General features: G+C 38.2%; 1 protein-coding gene across 1 annotated transcript in view; it reads right to left on the bottom strand.

Annotated features, from left to right (window-relative positions):
• The window catches only part of RIMKLA (ribosomal modification protein rimK like family member A), a 66903-nt gene that overhangs the window by 29011 nt on the left and 12631 nt on the right, over positions 1 to 25261 (bottom strand). The window contains exon 2 of the mRNA XM_012545991.3: positions 10983 to 11213. Coding sequence (XP_012401445.3) covers positions 10983 to 11213 — 231 coding nt within the window. The remainder of the gene's footprint in view (positions 1 to 10982; positions 11214 to 25261) is intronic.

The following is a 25261-nucleotide window of genomic DNA, read 5'->3' as shown; positions in this document are numbered from 1 at the left end:
AAAGTCTCTTGTGAGAATGGAGAAATGTAGCTAAGAGAATAGAATAGACAGAATGTGGGCAGGTCCCAGAAAAGTCCTCTGGGAGGCATCCATCCATCAAAGCAGCAGCTGCAGCCTCGTCTCTTCCCTACTGTCTCCACAATTCTGCCTGGGGTGGCTGAAGGCAGGCTATTTGAGGAAGGTGAACTTAGGAAGGAGGCCAGGGAACAGAATTTTAAAAAATGCTTTTAGCTAGTTAAAATAGTTAGTGTTTTATTGATGTTTTTGGTTTTTTAGTAAGTTTTTTAAAAAGTAGTTAGTGTTTTACTGATGTTTTTTATAACACTGTCATGTCCCACCCCCACTAACTCTATTTCTCTCCACCCACCCCAACCGAAAGTCTTCTTTTATAACAAACAAAAACAGTTAAGGAAAATAAACTCACAGCATCTGATATCATTATGCAGCAGAAAAGAGATAGACTCCAAAAGTCCTGGAGCTGGAAGATTCTGAGGCAATCCAGTCTGAGCCCCTCTCCACTATGACAGAACAACTGCTTTTTGTGATCAGTTCTCTGGAACCAAGACCAAACTTTGAATGTCAATGTCCTCTTGTGTTCTCATTTACATTGTTGTAGTTATTGTATCGAGGGGCAGCTAGGTGGCACAGTGCATAAATACTGGGTTTGGGATCTTCAAGATCCCACTCATCTTCACAAGTTCAAATCTACCTCTGACATGTAACTTATTAGCTATGTAATTCTGGGTAAGTCACTTCACCCTGTTTGCCTCGTTTCCTCATCTGTCAAATGAGCTGGAGAAGGAAATGACAAACTACTCCAGTATCTCTGTCAAGAAAACCTCAAATGACTGAACACAAAGTTTTTGTATAGGCGTTTCTCCTGTCTTCACCTTTTTTTTATTCTGCATAAATGCTTCCTGAGTTTTTCTGAATTCTGCATGTTAATTCTCATGGCACAGCATCTGATTCTGTCAACCAGAACAAAACTGGTCTCTAACCTATAGGTGGCTAGAGACAAGGAGAGTCAAGAATTAAATAGAAGTTTAATTTCAAAGTGAGGAAAGTGGCTTGCAAGTAAGGAGGGAACAAGATACATGTGCTGGGGCCCTGTCCCTCATGGGGAACCTGAGGCATGGGGGGAGATTGCAATACTTTAGACCTATGGCTGTGCAGAGAGCTGTAGCCCTGTCAATGAGAAGGAATACTAATGATGTGACAAGTACAATTCATAGTAGAACTTCATGATCAGAAACAATTCTATTGCTATGACTGAGATCATCCAGAGTGAGTGCAAAGGATTGTTGTTCTGCCAAGCTCAGGGCACAGCCTGCTTAGTTACTGGGTCCTATCTCTGGAAAAACAGGTTGTCTTCTCATATCTTGACAATTCCATTTGGATATCACAGTTTAGTCAACTACCACAGAGGGAGGTATCCCTTTGTTTCCCAGCTTTTTCCTGCTGCCATAAATATTTTAGCATATAAGGAACTGTTCTTTTTGTCTATTTACTTCCTTGGGGCACCCATACAGTATGAATCACTAAGTCAAAGGACTTTGAGTTAAGTGACTTTTTTTTAAGTATAATTCTGAATTTTTTCCCATAAGGGTTAGACTTATTGGCAGTTCCATGAATAGAATATAAATGTGTCTGACTTTGACAGTCTCCCCAATATTGGCTAGTTCTGTCTTTTATCATTTTATCAATGTTATGGATATGAGATGAAAGTTGTTTTAAATCTATTCTGTGCTTTTATTTCCATGCCTGAAATGCTTTCCCTCTTCACCTGTTAATCAGTCAGTCAATAAGTATTTATTAAACACTATGTCTAATATGTGCCAGACACACTGAGCTAAGAGTTGGGTATACAAATAGGAAAAAAAGATTATCCTTACCCTCAAGAAGCTTACAATCTAGTGGGGATAAAATAAAACACAAAAGATGGGGAGAAGAATTACAGGTTGGTAGGGGTGGAGAAAGGCATGAAAGAAACCTGTAGAGAAGTGTGATCAAGTAGGAGGAATGAAGAAGTTTCCTTGTTTCCTCGGCCTTAATTTACAGCTGAAATTCTACCATCTGCAGAAATCCTCTCTGATCTTTTGATCCTCACAAACTTCCCATACTACTGGCTTCCTTAGGTGACTTCCAATTTGTCATTTAAATTGTGTGATTAGTGTCCTGTAATAGAGCTTGAGATAGGTAATGCTAAGCTGCTTTCATTCCCATACTTTTTTTTTTAAACAATTTCCTTTTAAGCTTTCAATTTTTCCTCCCTCCACATGAATTCTGGTATTCTTTCATCAACTTCTGAAGTAATGGATGTTCCTGAAAGAACCAGCCATAACATTCTACCCATTACAGCCAGTTTTGTGTAAGTGTATAACAAAGAAGGGCTCAGGTCATCCCCAATCATAATGCAGATGTGGCCAGAAATGACCATTCTGCAGGTATTATAGGCGTGCTCTCTCTGGAAAGAGCAGGGAAGTTAGTTGTACTGGCTGTCCCTGAGGTACCTGTCTGTCTGGATGTTTGAGCCTACACTGCCTGGGAAACAGTGAGTCTGCAGGCAGGGGGAGGGTCTGTAATTAAAAGATATATCCTGGATCAAAGTATTCCTAACAATACTCTCTGAGCCACATTCTTGCCATAAGGGCCTGCCAATGCCACCAGTAGCTAGACCCGCCCATCAATGTTCTACACCCCTTGACAGTCAGACATCAATTATTTCCATCCTTCAATCAATAAATCACACTAATTGCAAATTAGTGCCTTACAATACACCTTCCTGTAGAAGGATGACCCAGGAGGCACAGAAAGGAGAACTGAGAAAGAAGATGAATTTAGAATTTTTCAGGGTTCTCAGAGAAATTTCCTAACCAAGGCTGTACCTTACATTGAAGGGGGGAGTGGGCATGGGGCATATGGGACATAGATAGGTATCTTATTACACTTATTTCTCAATTATGCCAGCCTTAGGGACTAGGAGATCAAAAATCGAAGAAAAGAAGAGTATTCCAGCATCCAGTAAAGGTTGGAACTCAGCCAATAGGTCCTGGCAAACAAGTTATATGGGTAGATGGCAGCAGGAAGAGCTAGAAGGCACAACAAATAAGATCTCAATCCTAGAATGGATGAAAGATGTGGCTCCAGCCTCCCATGGAGAGCAGGCTCCATTCCAGTTTCTACCATGGGTTGTGAGAAGATCTGAAAACACAGAAAAATTCTAAGGCGAGAAAAATGGGACCTAAACTAAGATTTGGAGCCTAAGGTTTCGGAGGCTGGAAGGAGGAAGGATTGACATAGAATAGGAAAAAGGGAAGAAAAATCTCTTGAATATCTGGAGGTGGATAAAATCTTCCCACAAAGGAGAGGCTTAGACCTGAAGAAAGGGACCTTATTTTCTATCTGCTAGTTCTGAGATTCTCTTATATGTAGTGGGAAAGGAAGGAAGGAAGGAGAAATCAAAAAAGGGGGTGAGGGAAGGACCTACAGCTACAAAAAATAATTACAGCAACTCTTTTTCTGGTGGCAAAGAATCACAAACTGAGGGGATGATCATCAATTGTTCAATGGCTCAAAAATGTGGTATATGATTGTGATGGAATACTACTGTACTATAAGAAATGTCAACCAGGATGTTTTCAGAAAAACCTGGAAAGACTTGCATAAAGAATTTATTCTATAATATCAACAACATAAAAAAATAACTTTGAAAAACTTGATTCATATCAATGCAGGATAAACCATGATTCTAGAGAATTGATGATGAGGATGTTGCCCACTTCCTGATGCAGAAGTGACAGACTAATATGTGCTGCATTATGTGCTTTACTTCAGTTAGGTAGCACAGTGGATAGAGCTCCAGGCCTGGAGTCAGGAAGACTCATCTTCCTGAGATACTTCTTCAGCCACTTACTAGCTATGTGACCTTAATCAAGTCATTTAATCTTGTTTGCCTCAATTTCTTCATCTGTATAATGAGCTGCAGAAGGAACCAAGACACTACTCCAATATCTTTGCTAAGAAAACTTCCTAAAAGGATCTTAGAGTTAGAAATAAAAGAAAAATTATACTGGTTAGTTTGACTGTGTTAATCTGTTCAAGGTTTTTTTTTTTTTTTTTTTTTTTCCAGTTGACAAAAGGGAAACAAATAAATGCTTAATGATTGAAAAAAAATTTTAAAGCAGCAGCATTAAAAAAAAAAAAAAAAAAAAAGGGAAAAAAAAGGACTTCAGGGTCCAGGTGATGCTTCCATCTGTGCCGATGAATGAAAGCAGAAAATTTAGAGGGGAAAGTAGGCTATGAACAGATGGATAAGAAGTTGGTGCTAAGGAGAACAGGAGTTGGCTTTCTGTACTATGACTTAAGATATAGGAATGAAAGGGCTCTTGGCCAGAGATTGAAAACACTGAAAGAGACCAGGAAGATTGTAGTTGCCTGGAGACTGGCTGATCTGGTTAAAAGATTTTAAAATTGAAAAACAGAAGGGGAGGGAGAAAACTACTGAGACAACACCTATTAAAACAAATATAACAATGAGTAATATGAATGGGGTAAAGAATCTCAATATTCTAAGGGATCTCAAAGCCCATCTAGCCCAACCCATACCAGAGCAATGGGAATCCCTTCTACATTACTGACAAGGGATAATCCATCCCTCACCTAAATACCTCCAGTGACAAAACACTCATTACTGAGATAATGTTTATAAAGCATTTAGCACAATGTCAGGCACATAATAAGTGCTTAATGAATACTTATTCCTTTTTTTTCCCTTTCTCTACCTCCAGAATCAGCCCATTATACTATAGATAACTTTTAATTGTCAGTAAATTTCACCTTAGGTAGACCTGAAATTTGTTTCTTAATTTCCAGTGCTGATTTCAGATCTGTTCTTTGAAGTAAAACAAAGCAAGTCCTAGGCCAGCCCTTCAAAAATTTGAAAACAACAATCATCTCCCCATCTCCCAATCTTGTCTTCTTTTGGATGAATATTCTTAATTCTTTCAATTCACCATATGACATGATTTCTAGTCCCTTTATCCCTTCTCTGTAAAGTCTTTCCTAAACTGTAGTGCCCAGAAGAGAATAGTCTACAGGTGATCTGAACAGGACAGAGCATAGAAGCACCAGCTTCCCGCTTACACCTCCTTATTCTTACGACTCCTTTCTTTTACTGTGACCTAAGACTGTGTTCAATGGTTAGACTGACCCTTCACAGTGACGACAGGCCATCACCACTTGTAGGATCCTTCTCATGAAATACTGTTTAGCCATGTCTACCACGCTTATACTCAGGAGGTTGATTTTTTTAACTTATGCACAAGATTTTATATTTATTTCTAACTAAATTACAACTTATTAGATTCAATCTATTTCTCTAGTCTTTCAAAATCTCTTTGGATAATGAATCGATTATACAGTGTATTAGCTATCTTTCGTGAAATATTTGCTTAAGGTTTATGTGGATTATTTGTACTATTGAATCTAATAGCTGAGTCAATATTCAATCTACTGAATTCTGTCGTCAACCAATTCATGCCTCTTGAATTTTTTGTTCACAAAAATGTCATGAAGTTTTTGTCAAATACTTTTAGCTTGGTGTTTTTTAATCTTAATGATGATAATAGTAATAGTAATAATAACAACAATAATAATAGCATTTGTTTAATACTTTAAGGTTTGCAAAATATTTTATAACTATTACATTTTTATCCTAACAAAACTAGGGGTTTGGTTAAGGAGGAGGCAGGGTGCTATTATTATCTCTGTTTTATAGAGGAGGAAACTGAGGCAAACAGAGGTCAAATGATTCTTGGCTATTGTCATATAGCCAGTAAATATCTGAGACAGGATTTGAACTCAGGTCTTCCTGACTCCAGGCTCAGTATTCTATCCAGTGTACCACCAAACCACTGTGAACCCATGCTGGCTCTCCATGGATGGAGAGCAGTGACCACTGAGTACTCACAAGCCACTACTTTAATACGACTTCCCAGAATTTAATCAAGAATCCATGCCAAGCTTATTAATTTGTAATTATTTTGGCTTTTAAAAATGTAAGTATTTTGTTTTTGACACATTAACCACATCCAGAACAAGTCCCTCTCATAACACACTTCTTCTCTAACAAAGAGTGGGGAAGAATGGTCTAATTGAGAGATAATACACATATGTCACTTTTCTATTTCAATCTGTAACTGTGTCTTCACAGAAAGGAAAAATGTGCTTTTATTTGAATGACCTGAAACATCCATTGTCCACTGTTCTCAAGCTGCATTTTATTCCTTTTTGGGGGTGCCATCTTTTACCCAGCTGTCATCACTGGGCACACTGTTTTCCTGGTTCCCTTCCTTTCTTTTTTATGTCTTCCCATGTTTGTCTGAATTCATCATATGCATTGTTCCTTATGGTGTAATTAAATTTCATTTCATTCACATTAACACTTTTTTCAGCCATTCCCCAAAGTTAATCAGCTTGATACCTAGTCATTTCTTCCCCTAGATAGTAGTTCCCTTCAGGCAAAACGAGCAAAGCTCAAGTACTATGAAAAGGATGAAGTGTCTCCCCTAAATAAACAAACAAATAAATGTCTATGTAGCTATGTAAATATGTGTTTATGTATCATGTGTGTGTATATATATATACACAGCTCTAATTATTGGGAAATTCATCCTGCCATTAAGTCTAAATGTATATGTGTATACATATGGGTGTGTATACATGTATATGTATATATGTAAGTATATATGTGTGTATACACACACACACACACACACACACACACATATATCTGAGCTTAGCTTAAAAGGCTTGAACAAGACTGGGCACACTAGCAAGGGGCCTGTCCTACAGAATATTTTCAGGTATAAGAATGACTGAGACTGCTGAGGATTTGGAGATAAACTGCTGATAGCTATCCCAGAATACCCAGGAAGCAAAAGTACTTCCCTACTTTGCATGACCCCTCTGCATTGTCTATAGAGTTATTAGGTTCTTGAGTTCCATTTCTTCCTGTTTAACCTAGCATTTTTCCAGCTTGAATCCTTTCCCCTGTTTCCATCTTTTATAATTCTCCAATGAATGTAAGCTCTTCAAAGTCAAAAATTATTTTATTTTTGTCCCTATGTCCAGAGTCTAGCACATCTTTCATGTAGGAGATATTTAATAACTATCTGTTGAAAATAATGGAAATAATGAATGCTGTGACAAGATCAGCCCCAAAGAAAAGAATCTTCTTTCCTTTTTCACAGAGCTGTGGACTGTGGGGATGGAATACTGCATATGTTGGAGTAGTCGATTGAAGTGGTGGGTTAGGTTTGCTGCACTAATTTTTTCCCTCTTTTTATTCTGTGTTATAAAGGATGAGACAGGAAGGAATGGGGGAAAAGACCTATACCTTGGAAAATATAAATGATACAAAAATAAAAGATGTCAATAAAAATTAAGACAAAAAAACTTATTGAAAAAAAAGAGTTGTTAAAGGTTCCGATATAGGAAAAATGCAACTAAGATCAGGTCAGTGTACTCTGGTCAAGGTCATAAGAGTAAATCAGGATGTCATCCCAACAGAGGATCAGTAGTTCATGAAATGCTGAAAAAGGAATGGGGTATTGTATAACCTAAGGAAAACGACTATTTGTTCTTACTGACCAACATGCCTAGAAGGAAAGATTTGCCCTCTCGGATATGGAGAAGCCTCTAAGTCCTACCAGATGTCCAGCATGTAGAAAACAAAACAAAATAAGACTAAACCAAAACCAGTCTAATTCAGCTGATTCAGTCAGTCTGGCTAGAACTTATAGAAGGAGATACAACTCGTGAATGATCATAAACCTCAATGCTTGAGAAACAAGAACATCTTGTTTTTCTCTTTAAAAAGAAAACAAACAAGCAAAACCAATCAGGCCTGGGGTCTCTTTGGACAAGGTGGAATAGCATCACAGGACCCCAGAGATATTACAATCCTTAACCACTATCCAGACCAATAATCTATTCCCAGAATCCTCAAAGAGTAGGCATCTAGTCTCAGCTTGATGACCTCTGGGAAGAGGATTGTATTGCCTTCAGAGGAGGATTCTTTACTCTGAGATTGCTCAAATTGTTGGGAAGTTTGTCCTGTTATTAAATATAAATGTGGCCCTTTGCAGCTTATGTCCCTTCCTCCTGATTCTGCCTTCTGGGGATAAAAGCAGAATCAGCTGAATCTTCCTTCCTGCATTGCCAAACCTTCAGATATAAGAAACTGGCTCTCATATTCTCCACTCTCCCCTTAATACTTTTTTCTTCACGCTAAACATCCTCAATTCCTATAACTAAATAATCCCTTGCAGATGTTTTGTATTCCTAAAATGAGGTTGTCTCAGGTTCAACTCTCCTATGTAACTGGCCAATCAGGTGGAATCCCAGGAACTGGGTTAAAGAACATTATAGGATCTATTCAGGGGCAACTTGCATAACTCTCTAGCACTAATGACACTTAAAAACTATTGATATTGAGACAGGAAGGCAATCTTAGATATGGTAGAGAATGATGAATGAATGGAAGCCTAGCAATTGTGATAGCAACAAAGGAAGCGAAAAAATTTCCGAGTGTGAAGAAATATCTAAGACTGTGTAGCTAATTAGCCAGTTAAATAACAGTATAACTAAAAATAAGCGAGAAAGGGTAACATCTTGAATTCTATAATCTATAATGTTACCCTACTCAGATCATCATGGATCCATCCTCATGGTTCCAGGGGTCTTGACCTCAGGCACCATTTATTAGCCTCTAGTATTACCAATGATGCCTAGAGTTGTTGAGGTTACCCACTTATGTTGGAAGAAATTGGAGTCTAAGACGTTTCAAAAAGCAAATCATGTAAGAAAAATTATTCAACAGCTCATAGTCTTTTATCCAGCCATCTGATCACCGTTACTGGTCACTTTTCCCAAGGAAGTCAATAATAAAAAGAAAGATTTCACATATAATAAAATATATATCAAAATACTTTCTGCAGTGAAAGTGAATTAGTTGTCCACTTACTGGGAAAATAACAAATAAGTGCATTGTTGAATATAATAGGATATTGTAGCTCTGTAAGAAATGGCCAGTATGAGAAATTCAGAGAAACTGTATGAACTGACAGATAGCAGGGCAAGCAGAAGCTGGGAAATCCTACGTGCATGATTACAATAATGTAAATAAAAACCATGCAAAAAGACAATGAATAAATACAACATCCAGCTGACCATAGCTAACAAATGTGGCAGAAGTTTAGCTGCCACATCGTTTGTTTTAATAATTTTTGTTGTCATTAAGAGGAAAGATGTGTGAGTGAGTGAATATATATATGTGTGTGTACATCTGCAAACATGCATGCATTTTAGGCGTTTGGGAAGGGCATATTATGGGAATGATTATGATGTAAAAAAAGCATACAGAGATGAATTTTTAAGAATTCTAAGTTTCCAGAAACATCTGAATCCATAATCCTTAGTAGTTTGGGAACACTAGTGTGGAAGACTAAAGAAGTTAATTAATAGTAAGGCCATAGTTCCCAAAATTCTTGAGAAATAGGGCTGAGCTAACAAGGAGGAATTCTAGCAAGTCAGACCAAATATAGCTCCAAATCAGGCTGGATAAGATTTCATCCACTTCTACTGATACTAGTTAATTCGTAAGAGGAATAGTTGACTCCTTTGCCAACAAGGTATGTCTGACTCAGATTTCAAACATAAGATTCCCAGCCCAGGAGAGATACTTGCCTACTAGGGAGAAAGCATAGCTGTCTACCAGAGGGAATGTGTGAAGGAGAGGCATCTGCTAACAAGATCTCAAAGTGACCCAGGTACAGAATGTCAACACGGAGTCATGGGGCAGAAAAGGATTATCTATTTGCCTAGAAGAGCTCATTTACCAGGGAACAATTACTTCAAAGGAGAGGTAAGGATAAATGTGGTCCAGGTTCAAAATCACAGGTTAACAAGAATGCTCTGGAGGACAACTGACCAAGGGGCAGCCTCATTTCTTCAAATGTCTCAAGACAGTGATGTAACTATCTGTATATATGTGCACACGTGTATCTATGTGTATATTATATATGTACGCGCATGTATATTTGTGTGCATATTATGTGTATACATATGTATGACCACACACATGTATATATGCATATTTATAGGCTTGTATATGTCCATGTGTGCATGTTTTGTGTTGCATATGCATGCACATGTATTTGTGTAAATGTGCATGCCTACATGTGTAAGTGTTTGCTGTGTACATGTGTGTGTATGTATAAATAGAAATAGAAATATAGCTGTAGGCAGGAAAGGATTCAAGCAGAGGTTTAATAAGGTTAGCAGCGGGGGATACCAGACTTCACTTATCTCTCAGTTGTCTTTATACCATCAGGCACAGCATTTGTCAGTTTTTCTCCCTGGTTGACTTAAGGTGTAGTTGATATCATGGGTAGCAAGGGACAGAAAACTAAATAACCAGGCTAACCTGAATTGTATGTGAAATAGGAGCAGATAGATTCTAAATGAGAGCCTGAAGTAAATAAAGTGCATGAATTGTAGTATATATGCTTTAGGAGAGCTGCTCAGCAATGTTTGGGACAGGCAAAAATGCCAAATGGTGATACTCTGAATAGATGAGATAGGTACATTCAGTTTCCCTCCAAAAATTATAGTATAAACTCGGTAAAAAATTGTTATGGATGGTGAAGTTGATGAGGAAAAATCTGATGGAAATGAGTTCTGAGCATGGCTTTGGAGGAGAGATGGATAGAGAATGAAAGAAGGAAAAAGGAAAGGAAATTCCACATGAATAGCACAGTTCCTTCCAAGACACAGGAATGAGAAAAAGTGAGGTTAATCTGACTAATGAGGAGAATCCTGCTTGGAAAACAAGATATATGAAGAGATTTGAAGGGAAGGAAGATAGAAAAATACCAAAAATTCAAGAGGTTAGAGTCTGACTCCATTTCAAGTCAACTCACCATAGGAAAATGTGTCTGGCATAGGAACTCCATGTCCCGCCAGCTCTTGGAATGTCCAAAACTTGTTGATGCAGTTCAAAATGCTCTGGGGGCGATTGACCAGGCGGCAGCCTAGCTTCTCCAGGTGTCTCAAGACAGTGATGTCACTGTCCGATTGTACTGAAGGTGTGGGCACCCGCACAAGCACCACATCTGGGAATGTCGTCAGAGCCTTCTGGTTCACCTGCAGGCCTGCAAGAGAAGAAGAGAAGTGAGCATGGTAGGGAGGGAGGTGGGGGTGCAGCAGAGACCATCTCTCTGTGTCTACAAGGGTCCAACAGCAAAGACCCCCTCACAGTCCTCAGGGCCAAGCTTATCTGGAGGATGGACTTTGAAGTGGTCATTCTGTTGTCAAAACAAAACAAAACACAACACAGCACAGCCCAACTTGACATTTCCAACAAATGTAGACAGCATGATTATGGTAAAACACTAGGAATCACCCAGAAGCAAGAGCAATAAACAGTGACTTCTAGCTAAAAGGAATCTCAGGAGATCATCTTGTCCAGACCCCTGCTTCCTTATAGAAGTCAAACGTCATACCTCTGTCATATACAGGTATCTAGGAGAGTGAACACTTAAAGAAAAGGAATTATCTATTTCATTTATGGAATTAAAATCTAATAATCCTTCAGTGACTTAAGGGGGAAAAACCCAACTGCCCTCCATTAGACTGACCTTCTTGAAAGCAGAGAATTTGGTTTTTTACCTTTCTTAGAATTCCTAATATTTAGCCAAGTGCTTGGAACATAGTAGGTGTTTAATAAATGCTAGTTGATTGATTTAAAAGGTTATTTACCACGCATCAGTCCAGCAAGAGTTTATTTGAACACCTACTATGTACCCAAGATCCCATGTGGATGAAGAAAGGGATGGGAGATGCACCATTTTACTAAATGTGCTTTCAAGGCTCTTTCCCACACTAGTACAAACAGCCATAGCTTTAAAGCAATTCATGTTCCCTAACTTAACCAGGAGCTGGCTGCAGAACCAAGTAAGTGGTATAAGACATTGGTATGATGATAAGGAGGCCAAGCTGATCACACATTCTCTAGGGAGGGAAAGATCAGAAATGAGGCAGGAAGTAAAAACAATACCCTATTATGCTGATTCACAAAATGCCTCCCCAATTTCAACAGCTATTTTACTAATAAAAGGGGAAGGAGAAGAGAGATTTATAATAAAATATTAAAATATAATTATATTATATAGTTATAAATATGTGAAATATTTTATTATATACATTTATATGTACTAATACAATGTATATAATTTGTTTACATTAAAATAGCATTTTAAGGCTTGCAAAGTGCTTGAGAACATGCTTTCATTTTGTCACTGCCAATACCTATGCTTGATGAGATAGACCTTGCAGATTAGGGCATAATTACAATTTGCTTTACAATTTGTAAAGTGTTTTTATATATCAGCATGATCATGCTGTGTGCTATTAGGTAGATTCTTTAAGATTATTACCATCCTCATTTTAGAGATATGCAAACTGGGGCTCAGAGAGAGGCTAAGGGACTCCATAGTTGGAGTGCTAGTGATAAAGGCAGGATCTGAACCATGTCACTCTGATTCCAAGTCCCCACCACTCTTATCTAGGTGCTTCCACATCATCTTCTCTTTCCCCCAGTCTCCTGAGGAAATTGAATTTTCTGAAGAATTCATGCTCTAACCATGCCTTGAACAGCTGCTGGTGACAACCACAGGCAGGCCATGGAAAGGTAATGAGAAGAAAGTAATGGGGGTGAGGGGTGGGAAATGGGACAAACATACATATTATGTGTCCTCAATCTAGAAAAAGCACAAGGGCCAGACCAACACCATCTACAGAGACAATGGTGCTGAATAAGGCAGAAGATTTATGGAAATCCTGCCATCGGATGAGAAGAATGGCTTTGCAACAGAAAAATAATCCAGAAGAATGAGAAGCAGCAGAAGTTTCTAGCTTTTGGAACCCCACACAAAACCATGGACAGATAAACTCTTATAGGGGGAAAAATGAATTACTCAGAAAAATATCAACAATGAACAAGTGGATGGAGACAGCTCAGCCTCAACATGGGGGTTCACAAACACCTAGGAAATCTTACCAGAACTTCATCTCTCTTCTCCAAAGGTAAAGCTTTGGGCTTGGCTCATTCCAACTGGAGCCTTTAATAAATGAAGACTGGAACTGGTTAAGGTGCAGCCCAACAGGCTCAGGTAAAGCAGTTATCTACACTCTATTTTTCTGGGCTCCAGGCTGTCTGTCCATCCCTGTGCTGGGAGATACATGATTGGTTTAAAGAGGTAGTCACTGGTCCAATCACTTTTCTGCCCCTCTCTTCTGAGGTCTGCCCCATAACAGAGCTGCTATACTGTCCCCATTGCTCCTCTGGCTAACGTCTCTGAGCCTAGCACCCTCAACCCACTCCCTGCCACGATTCTGGGAGTAGGCGATTGGATGCCAAAACCAATGGCTTCTGTAGGAGTAGCAGTTTCTCCTACAGCAACTGGAAAAGTGGTCAAGCTGCCAGGGAGGGAAAAACAAACAAAGGGGAAAAAAGTGGAAAAGGGGAGCTAACCAAGGAATGGGTTTGAGAATGACAGACTATAAAAGGGAATCCCCTATACTGGAAAGAAGTGGGGAATATGGGAGACAGAAAGTGAGGAGAGACAAAGAACAAAGCCAAATCTGCTGCCAGAACTCCTGGCCACACTGAGGCAGACCAATTCAATGGCAAATTATAAAGGAAGGAGGATCAATTTAGAGCTGGAAATGATCTAAGCTGACACCCTCATTTTACAGAGAAAGAAATTGAGGCACAGAGAGCTTATGTGATTTGCCTCAGGCCACACAGAGATATAATAGTAAAGCCAGGATTCACAATGGGAGCTCTGAATTCTCTGCTGGTCACTTTGCTGAAGACTCCCATTTGCTCTGAGAACCCCCTTTCCGTGTCCTGACACAGAGTATCCACTGCTTCTTTTTGCTCCCTGGCCTCTGTCATAGCCTGCTCTTGGGAAAGGATCTGATCAGCTGAGTCATAGGGAGCTGCACCTGCCCAATAAAGCTTATTGTATCACTTCCAAGATTTGTTTTAAGAGCAAATGAGAAAACTTAGCCCAAAGGAATGAGCCTTTAATTATGCAATGTTAGCCATGGATGAGGTGGGGGAAGGGATAGCTACTCCAGGCCTTAGAACCACCTCCCTCATGCTACATTCTCAGTCTGGTCCACTGCAAGAACTAGAAAGGGCAGAAATATAAAAGGGAGTGTGTGTGTGTGTGTGTGTGTGTGTGTGTGTGTGTGTCTGTCTTGGAAGAGGGTGGGAAGGAAAAGTGGGGTGTGTCTTTCTTAAACAGCAAGTCTTTTCATATGATTAAGTATGTAATCCAGTGTCTGAAGAATAGATCTGACAAAGAAATATGTATTCTATTTTCTTCAGTGGGAACTGAAAATAGTTTTTATGCATTCTTGCTGAAGAATAGAACTAGTTGGGGATTCTTGGCCTACATCTGTGAATGCTTGCTGCCTTTATCTGCCTTCCTACAGCCAATCAGTTTGGAACAATATTTCCCTTGGCCCTGGGATTTATCAAGTTTAACCTCAACCCAAGCCCTAAAAGTCAAGTGTTTGGAAGAAGCCAGACAAGCTCTGTTTCAGTTTTTCCCATTATATATGAGGGTGATCATCTGTTAGGAGCAGGCACTTTCAAGTCTGAAAAAAATAACACAGTTATAGACATAACTGAAAATCCATTCTGTGACAGGAACCATTTGTTCAAAAAACTCTTATTATGTTCCTCTGATACCATGTGCTAGGCACATGAACATAGATGGAGAATGTCGAAAAGGTACAATCTTTGCTCTCAAGGGACTTACTCACCAGAGAGTGCACTGGGTACACTCAAAATGGGTTTCCAAAAATGTGGATTCACAACGATTATCTCCTACGCTTATTCTTTAACAACAACAAAACAGGAAATAACTTATTTTTGACCTTAATTTCCACAGTTACCATTTTGGATATTTTTTAATGCCAAAATGTTGAGAGAATTATCTAAACCCATTGTTCCTTATCATTTCCCCTCCCCTCCCTCTGTCAAAGATACTATCATCCTTCTCTGTACGCACACTCACTCCCTCAATATAATCTTCCATGTTTGACACCTCTATCTTATCCTCCCCACATATCAAATCAGTTGCCAAATCTTGTCATTTCTTTTTCCAGTGTCTCTTGCCTGCATCCCCATTTTCCTCTCGTATAACTTCCCCCTGACCAGGTCTAGCCCTCATTATCTCCCAACTGGACTGCTGAAGTAGCTTTCTGGTTACTCTCTCTCCTTTGACTCTTTCCTCTCCAATTCACTTTCATGGAGCCACCAATGTGATTCTTTTCACACACAAATCTGACCATGTCTTCTCCATTCCTCCCCTCAATCTTGAAATTCATTTCATTCAGTGGCTCACTATTACCTCTAGGATCAAATAGTAAGTCTCCACAACACCAGACCCTTCCTAATCTAATATTCCACTTCCATCCATGCACTCTGCAATGGAGCCACACTGGTTCACATGTGTTCCTTGCATACTATAATTCATTTCCTGTCTCTGGGGTTTTGCCTTGGATGTTCCCCATATTCTCCTTTCCAACAAATGACTCTTGGAACCCTCTTTTAATACTCAGCTCAAGGATGGGACCTCTTTTGCAAACCTTTTCAGATCATCCAAGGTTCCACAGCCACCATGCCCTCTAGGGTTATCTTCCCTCAATCTTGTATGTTCTGATTTATATGTTGTTTCTTATGTTAAAAAGGCAAATTCTTTGAGAGTAGGCAATGTAGTTTTTTGTTTTGTTATTTTCTTTATATCCTGCAGCAGGGGTGTTTAGCACAATGCCTGGCACATAGTAAGTACTTAATACATGCTTGTGGATTGATTGACTGCTGCCTCTTCTTCCTTTCTTCCCTGCCACTCACTCCTCAAACCCTCAATGACTTGCATTTCCACCAGTCTTCTAAACCTTCTCTCTCCAAACATCGATAAAATGAAGATTTGGAGATGACCAGATCCACTGGCAATTCCTCAGTCTTCCTTCTCAAACCTTCTGTAGCATTTGGCAACGTTAGCCAATCAATCAAATCAACAAGCATTTATTAAATGGTACCATGTACCAGACACTGAGGATATGAAGACCAAAAGAGCTTACTTACCTTCTGTTGAGATACAAGTACATGCCCACATGAGCAAATGCCATAAGTGTACCAAGTAGACACCAGGCCACTTTACAAGGAATGGTACTCACTGCTCCTACAACTCACTTAGGTTATTCTAGAAACTCACCTATTTTGAGTCTTAAAGGAAACCAGGAATTCCAAAAGGCAGAGTTGGGGAGAGCGTACCAAGACTGGAAGACAGCCAGTGCAAAGGCAAAGACATGGGAGATGTCACATGTGAGGAGCAAATGGGCCAATATGGCTGGACCAAAGAGCATCCCTCCCTGGTGCTTGTGATTCAGCATTCTTCTGGTTGGTTCTACTTCTCTGGCACCTTCTCATCTTCCTACACCCTAATAGCTGGCATTCTCCAAGGCTTTATTCTTGGCTCCCTTTCACTATCCTCTCCTCCTTCTTGGTGAGCTCATCCATTTGTACAGCTTCAACTAGCATCACTTTTATACCAACGCCCTTTTATTCAGACTTGGCTCATCATGAGTCTGGGCTCTCCCTCTACTTAAATATAATCTCAGCACCTCAGATTCAACATGAGAATCAATAAGGCACAAGAGAATGAGCTGGAGTCAGGAGAACCTGTTTTAATTCTTGTTTTTATACATTTACTGATTGTGTGACAAGCGGTAGGGTCAGGTTACAAATACCTCAGGGCTTCAATTTTCTCACCTATAAAATGGGCACAGCAATCCTCTGTCTATCTATAGGACTGTTATAAAGAAAGGCCTCTGTAAACTTTAAAGGGCTATATAAATGTGAATTATATCTCATATCATAATTATCAGCTTTCTACTACTCCATCTAATTTGCTCATTTCTGTTAATTAACCTTTCACTAAAGCTTAACAACTTAGTTATCTTTGATTTTTCTCTGCTGTGTTACCCTATCTCATTACTGATTGATTGATAAAATCTATAGTTTCTACTTTTCCAAAATTTATCAAAACTCTGTACACATCTATTGTCCAGTCCCACATCAAGCCCTTCAGCATTTAATACAATGCCTGGCAAACAGTGAGAGCTTAATAAATGTCTGTTGAACAGTCAATTATTTTTCATTATCATGCTAACACTGAGATAATGCTAAGTTTTATGAACTGCTAATTAGTTCATTTGGTCCTCTTAACACTCCTGTGAAGTGGGTACTGCAGGCATTCTTATCCATATTTTCCCAATTAGGAAACTGAGACTCAGAAGAACTAAGCAATAGTTACTCAGGTAACAAATGGAAAAATCAGGATTGGAACCTAGTTCTCTCCTGATGTCATTTCCTCTACTCTTTTATTATATTGCACTGTCTCAATCTAGAATCTTTGGTAATAATCTCCCAGTTGGTCTGCTCACCCTTCATTTCTCCTTGATCCAATCTATTCTATATACAGACAGATTAATCTTTCTAAAACGCCTCAAGGATCTTTGGTCACAATCCATCCTGTTTAACCTATCACTTTCATACATGAGAAAATAGTGAGTCAAAGAGTTTAAGTCTTAGTTCCAAAAGGCTTATAACAGAAAATATCATCCATATCCAGAGAAAGAATTATAGAGTCTGAATGCAAATTGAAACACACTAGTTTCTTTTTTTTAAAACTTTTTTTTTCTTGTGGTTTTTCCCTTCTGTTCTAATTCTTTCACAAAATGAAATATGTATGATATTATTGTACATGTATAGCCTATATCAGATTGATTGCTATGTTGGGGAAAGGAAAGGAAAGGAAAAGAGGGAGAAAAGCTTGAAACTCAAAATTTTACAAAAATGAATATCAGAAACCATCTTTACATGTAATTGGAAAAAAAAGATATTTTAAGTGCAAAAAATTAAATTAATTTAAAAAGAAGTTTAAGTCTCACTCAAGCTCCCAAGACTCCAAAGTACTTGTCTTCTGACATCCATTCAATGCTCTCTCCATTGACCAAATCCAACCTGGCTAACATTGCCAAGGGTGGTAGGTATCCTTTCAGGGGTCAAAAAGGACCAAACTTCAAAACAATCAATTCAATGGACTGGGCATATTTTTAAAAGGAAAAGAGATTGCTTGTCTTCTCAAAGGGTTAGTGAGGAACTAGATGGAAGGAAAGAATTCAGAAATCAAAATTTTAAAAATTTAATGCTGAAAATAGGACTTTTTCATATTTATTTTTAAAAAACCGATAAGTTTTATTTTCTCCACATGGTGAAATAATACAGCTAATACTAGCTAACTTTTGTACTATACTTTACAAAATGCTTTACAAATATTTAATTTAGTACTGCAACAACTCTGGGGGTACCTAGCTATTATCGTCCCCATTTTGTAGATAAGGAAAGTGAGGCAAGCAGAGGTTAAATGTCTTGTTCAGAGTAACATAGTAAGTGTGCCTCCTTCCACACCCAGCACTCTATCCATTGAGCCACCTAACTATCAACTTCACTCTGCTTCTTTTTGGAACTCTAACTTGAAATATATTAGTGAGTAAAAAGATCTCCCCCTAAAAGGTAGCTTTTCCCACAGGATCAGTTTAGAAAAACTGTATCCATATTAAATCAAGTAACAAAATTAACTTCATTATGTACAATAGCAAAGAAAAGTTATTTTATTATAAGATGAAATGGAAATAATATAGAAATAAGCACAAGATCATTTTTAAAAGAAAAAAGGAAAGGTATTGCTAAAAACTGTTAACAGTAGAATGAAGATAAAGGAACCCAGGTGGAACTATGGGCTGGAAATAAACTTAAGTGAGTTTACCTTCAGCTAGTTTAGGGGAAAAGTATATAACCTACTTCATGTTGCATCCAGTGACAGAATACACCTGTCAAAGCAGCCAGTCTTTGGTGAGCATGGTAGTGTGCCAGTAAACATTCAGGTTACAGGTTTGGGAATCTAATTGGCACCAAGCTGGAGTTTATTTGGTCTAGAATTTCTTCCCATTTCCCTCTGTTTTAGTTTTGTGTGATCCTGGTTACAGACAGTAAAGACAGACAGTAGTTCATTTGAACTGTCCATTTTTCCTCTAGTGTCTGCACTGATGGGACCTGTGCTGCGCCAGGGCCAGCACACTGAACATATCAAAGAGGAGATCTGAGCAGAGATGAGCTGAGAGCTGTCTATCTGATCTGCTGTAGCTGAGCTCACTTGCCCATCACTTAGAAAGATCACCCAATTCTTAGGACTCAAGAATTGAGGACTCTCAATTATCCACTCAATGGAGAGATATGGAGGAAGAGAGCATCCAAAATGGCAGATGGGGAAAAAAATCAATTTATAGCTAACTCTAGGCTGAGTTCCTGCACTTACATTTGAATGTCTGTAGAGTACTTCTGGTAACTCAGTTTAAACAGATGACTTGACAAAGGAAGAGCTGGCAAACTTCCTTACTCTGCCCCTTCTTCAACACTTCTCTTTCCATTTCACTCCAGCACAAGCTCTCAGACTGATGGAAAACACCAATCTAAGCAGAAGCCTGAGTCTCTCCAAGGGAGTTTACTCTTACGGTCTCTAATGATGGATTACTTATTGGTAAGAACAAATGGAAATAGGATAGTTGTAGACAAATAACACAAGGGGAAAAAAGTATTTAAGAGGAAATGGTCCCCAAAATAAAGCAGCAGGGAATCCAAAGGCAGTGTTGAATGTAATATAAATATCCTTGAATTTACTTAAAACCAATACAAGTGTTAGAAGGTTTATTATTCAATCAAATATGGTCTGGTGTGGAAGCAGAAGTGCTGTACAAACTTGCAGAATTAACAAAAAAGAAGCAAATATAGAAATCATTACTGTTTCAAAATGTAAACTTTCTAAAAGATTTACTTTTTATAGAAAGATTCACATTACTCAGAGGCAGAAGAGAACACAGAGGCCATTGGGTCTGGCCTATATCTAACAGATGGCTGTCCAACTTCCACTTGAAAGTATCTAATGATGGGGAAGATACTTACTTCCTGAAGCAGCTCATTTCCCTTTTGAACAGTGGTGTTCATTTGACTCTACAGATCAAAATTTTTCTGCAATTTTCAGTCATTACTTTTAGTTTGACTATCTGAGTCATGCAAAACTCTAACCACTCTTCCATATATCAGCCTTTCCAATACCTGAAGACAGTTATCATAAATCCTTTAAGTCTCCTCTTTTACAGAATCAATCTCTCAAGCCATCTTCATTCAGATGCTGTGAGTTTGAAGTCCCTCCTCATTCCCATTACCCTCCTCAGGGTAATTCCAGCTTACCAATTACTTCTAAACTGTGGAACTTGGGGCAATGCACTGGATGTGGTCTAATTAAGGCAAAAACCCCAACAAAGTACCTGCTGCCTTATTCCTGATTCATTCTGAGTCCATTAATCAGACTAAGACTCCACAAGTTTTTTTTCTCTTGATCTGCTGTGTCAACACTATCAATTCATTCTTAACTTCCAGTCTACTAAGACTTATAAGTCTTTTATACACAAACTGTTATGTGGTAAATGTTTTCTTAATACTCAACTTCTCCAGTTGATGTTTTTAAAACCAATGAAGAATTTTATATTTATCCCTATTAAATGTTTGCTTGATTAGATTCAGTCCATTGTTCAAGACTGCCAATAAAATCTCTTTGAATCCAAAATCTATTCGCCAACATGCAAGCTATACTTTTCTAGCTTTTTTGTGATTTACAAATTACAGGGCCATATGTAACTTTTCTTTGTTTCTTTGTTTCTTTCTTTCTTTTTAACATTTGTTGTTATTGTTCAGTCTTTTTAGTGGTGTTTGACTCTTCATGATCCTATTTTGGGGTTTTCTTGGCAGAGATAATTGAAGTGGCTTGCCATTTCCTTCTCCAGATTAAAAAAAAAATTGAGGTAAGCAGGGTTAAAAGATTTGTACCCAGCTAGTAAATGTCTGAAGCCAAATTTGAACTCATGAAGTTGAGTCTTCCTGATTGCAATCCAAGTGCTCCAAATTATTTCTTTTCAAGTTTACTAAATATACCCTCCCCCCACACAGACATACTATCCAAATGAAGCAGCAAAACCAGAAAACAGTAAAGGATATTACAGAATTAATTTTTTATAGATTGTAATCTCCAGTGTTATCATACTACAGAGGAATCAAATAACAGTGTCTGGGATAGGTACTCTACATTTTTATAAAAAGGAAATCAATAATAAAGTTAGTGGTATTATGCACTTAACAGCTGGTGTCTCGCTATATTATAAAGAGGATATATCATCAAAGACATTCTGCTTATGTCCATCAGTGGATAAAAAGCTAGCTGACTCAGGAAGACAAGGTTTGAGTCCTGTCCTTGATATATTTCAACTGTATTATTATGTTCAAATCACTTACCCATTCTGCACTCCAACCAACTAAGGCTATAGATGAAAAGAAGTTGCTCAACTATACTGGAGGGGGAAGGGGGAGGGGGAAAGGGAGAGAAGGAGGATGGGCTGGTAAGGAGGTATAAAGGAATATATTTCCTCACTGAAAAATTGCTGCATTAAAGAAAATGATGTAATTCTAGACTTCTCCCACATCCTAACCTTCATACTCTTATTTAAAAAAAAATAAGGGACAGCTAGTTGGTGCACTGGATAGAGCACCAGCCCTTAAGTCAAGAGGACCTGAGTTCAAATCTGTTCTCAAACACTTAACACTTCCTAGCTGTGTGACTTTGGGCAAGTCACTTAACCCCAACTGCCTCAGCAAAGAAACAGAATAAAATAAAACTACTTATCATGCAGTCTGCAGAGCTTTGACCTCTAATTCCATCTTATTCTAGACTTTAATTATCTCTCATTTTTACTCTAATGGTTAAACTGGTCCTTCTCTTCTCAAGGATGTTTCTTTGTCTCTAACCAATCACTTGCCTGTTTGAAAGATTTCAATGACTCCCTACTGCCTACAGAATCAAGTAAAAACTTCTGATATCTATATGCAATGCTTTCCACAATATGGTTCCAATCTATCTTTCTACCCTTACATCACATTGTACCCCTTAAATCATTTAACTTCTTAGGGTGTCAGTTTCCTCATCTGTAAAATGGGAGGTTGGATTGAATGACTTCTAAGGTCCCTCTAGCTCTAAATCTGTGATACTATGATACTTCCCTTCACTGACTCCAGACTCCCATGAAAATGGAAATCTCATTGTCTATCCATGGCTTTCTTTCCTGCTAGGTTCTGCTCACATTGTTCCTTATTAATATTCTAGCTAATCTCATCTTTGCCTGTTGAAATTCTTCCACAAAACATTCTTTTTTTGATGCTCCAGACAGAAATGGTTTCTTTTTCATCTGAACTCTTAGGCTTTGCTTTTAACCTTTCACTTCAATCATGTCAGATTTTTTATGACCCTATTTGGGGTTTTCTTAGCAGAGATACTAGAATGGTTTGATATTTCCTTTTCCAGTTCATTTTACAGACAAGGAAAAGGAGGCAAACAGGACTAAGTGACTTGCCCAGGGCACACAGTTAGTAAGCATCAGAGACTAGATTTGAACTCAGGAAGTAAGGTGCGGTAAGTAGGGTGATGCCTTCCTTACTCCAGACACAGTGCTCTGTGCACTGGATCTCCTAGTTGTCTTACCATACTCTACTTGATATTAATATGGTTTGGTTGTATGTCAACTCCCTTGAAGAGTTGGAAATATCACAATATCACAGAATGATAGCATTAAAAGGCGCCTCAGAGACTGCTGAGACTAATCCACAGAGGAATAGGATCCCTTCCAGCATAACCCAAAATGGTAATGTAGTTTTGCTTGAAGACCTCAGGTGAAAAATAAAACCGATACATGACCTCCCAAGGTGGCCCATTTTACTTTTAGATGGAGCTAATTGTCAAACTTTTTGTTAACAGGTTAACAGGGAAATCAGACATTGTTATCTGCCCTATTTCTACCTGCAAATTCCCACACAGACATCCCATTTTTTTTTTTTTTGCTGCTTGCTCAGAAACAGTATTTAAATCATTATTAATTACCACGACTACTGGAAAGATTGAAACAATCTACTGCCTTCTAGCTCTATTCACAATCCCTGGGACCACATTATCTGGCCACCACCCCCTCCAATGGGAAGCTCCCAGAAGGAAGGGACTGTCTCCCTTTATATTTGTATCCCTAGTAAAGAACATGAAAGATAATCAAGTATGGCTTACCAAGAGACAGAGCAGGCACAAGGTATGGAATTCTGAAGAAAATGGCAAATTTATAATGTCTAAAGCTCAGATAAAAGAATAATATAATAGCAAAAAAAACTGCATTCAAGAAATCCCCAGTGTTCCATTGTTTTGGAAGGAATACTCAAGAAAGTATAGTGACATTAATTACTCTACTTGAGTATTAAATTAAGAGAATAAAAAAATAATCTGATAAGATTTTGCATCAAGTAACTGATCTAAGATTAAGTAGACATAATAACAGACTGATGAGATTTTTGCTCTGCCGTAGAAATCAACATAAAAGAAACAGATAATGGACCTGATCAGTTTCTTCTGTATTATCTGTAATATCATATAATAATAATATATAATATAATATAATTATAATATATATAATATAATAATAATAATCAGTATTATTCTGCCATGAAGAACAATCCTTGCACTGTTAAGAACAGAACAAAAATACCTATTGGGGTACTGCTATCCAAGATAAGAAGGGAGAAGTAAGAATACCTAGCTGTCTCTGATGAATTTGAGATTATTAGGCTCAGATGGACCATAACCTATCACTAAGCCACTGTCAGGAATCTTTGAAAGATTATGACGCATAGGAGAGGCATGGCAGATTCAAGGCAAATGCCTAAATTTACAAAAAGGAGGGAACAATGGAGTCTGAAAACTTTAGGGAAGTGGGCTTAATTTTGATTGTTGGCAATCAGGGGAAGGCTACTGACATAGTTTCTCTACATTTTAACAAAGTTTCTCATGGTTGCAGCAAAGACAGAGAAATGTGGGCTAGGCTAGGTTACAATTAAACAAATTGTATACTAGGTTAACATCCAGTCCAGAGGGTAGCCACTAATTGATCAAGATCAATTTGTAAGGTGATTTCAAGTGGCTTGCTCTTGAAACCTGTCTTTAGTTGAATTTATACTTTTGACAGTGACTTGAATAAAAGTATAGATAGATTACTTATCAAATGTGTTCTTGGCACAAAAATGGAAAGGAATGGAGTCAGTCACCCAGGATAACACAGTTAGGATGCAAAAAAATTTTAGGTGAAATTTTATAGAGATAAATGTTGTTGTTCATTCTTCATTTTTGAAGAGGAACCATGACATTACAGATGATGTCTTGAATTGCACATGAATTGGATAGATGGCAGTCTGTCTGAAAAAGATCTATCAATCTTAGTAGACGAAATCATTAGAGCATGTGACATGGCAGCCAAAAAAAGGCAATATTAATATTAATATTAAAGTTGCATTATAATATTAGGTTGGATTATAACCAATGACTAGGCAAGTGAGAATCCCTCTGTCCTCTGCCCTGGTCAAACCACATCTCATGTATTATCACAGTTTAGGAGAGAAGATGAAGGTTCCTGAGGTCATATTATGTGAAGATCAGTTGAAGGAACCAGGGATACTTTGCCCAGAGGAGATAAGTCATAATTGAAGGGAGTATAGGGGTAGAGATGCCCTTCAAGTATAAGTATAAGTAGAATTAGTTCTGCTTGACCTCAAGAGACAAAACTAAGAATAAAAGATGAAAGATACAAAGAGCTTTGATGTAAAGGAGAAAGACTGAGAAACTAGAACTATTCAGAAGTAGAATAGGCTACTTAAAGAGGCAGTGGTTTCCTACTCACTCAATCTTGGATAACCACTTTTGGGTACTTGTATGGAGATTTCATGATTAAATCCAATCTGAGAAAAGGGATAAGTATTTTATTTACTGAACAATGTCATGAAATACATCATTCTTTTGGGGGGAGATCTGTTACCTTGGGAAAGAGAGAAGACCCAATGGAAATTAGCTGGTCTAAATCAAGCCTCTCTTTCATTCCCACCACTCCTAATATTTGCTTTGAAGTAGGGTAAGCATGTAGT

Source organism: Sarcophilus harrisii, chromosome 3 (genome assembly GCF_902635505.1).
Source record: "Sarcophilus harrisii chromosome 3, mSarHar1.11, whole genome shotgun sequence".
Lineage (NCBI taxonomy): Eukaryota > Metazoa > Chordata > Mammalia > Dasyuromorphia > Dasyuridae > Sarcophilus > Sarcophilus harrisii.
Note: the sequence above shows the minus strand (reverse complement) of the source record. Positions and strands in the feature narration are given on the sequence as shown.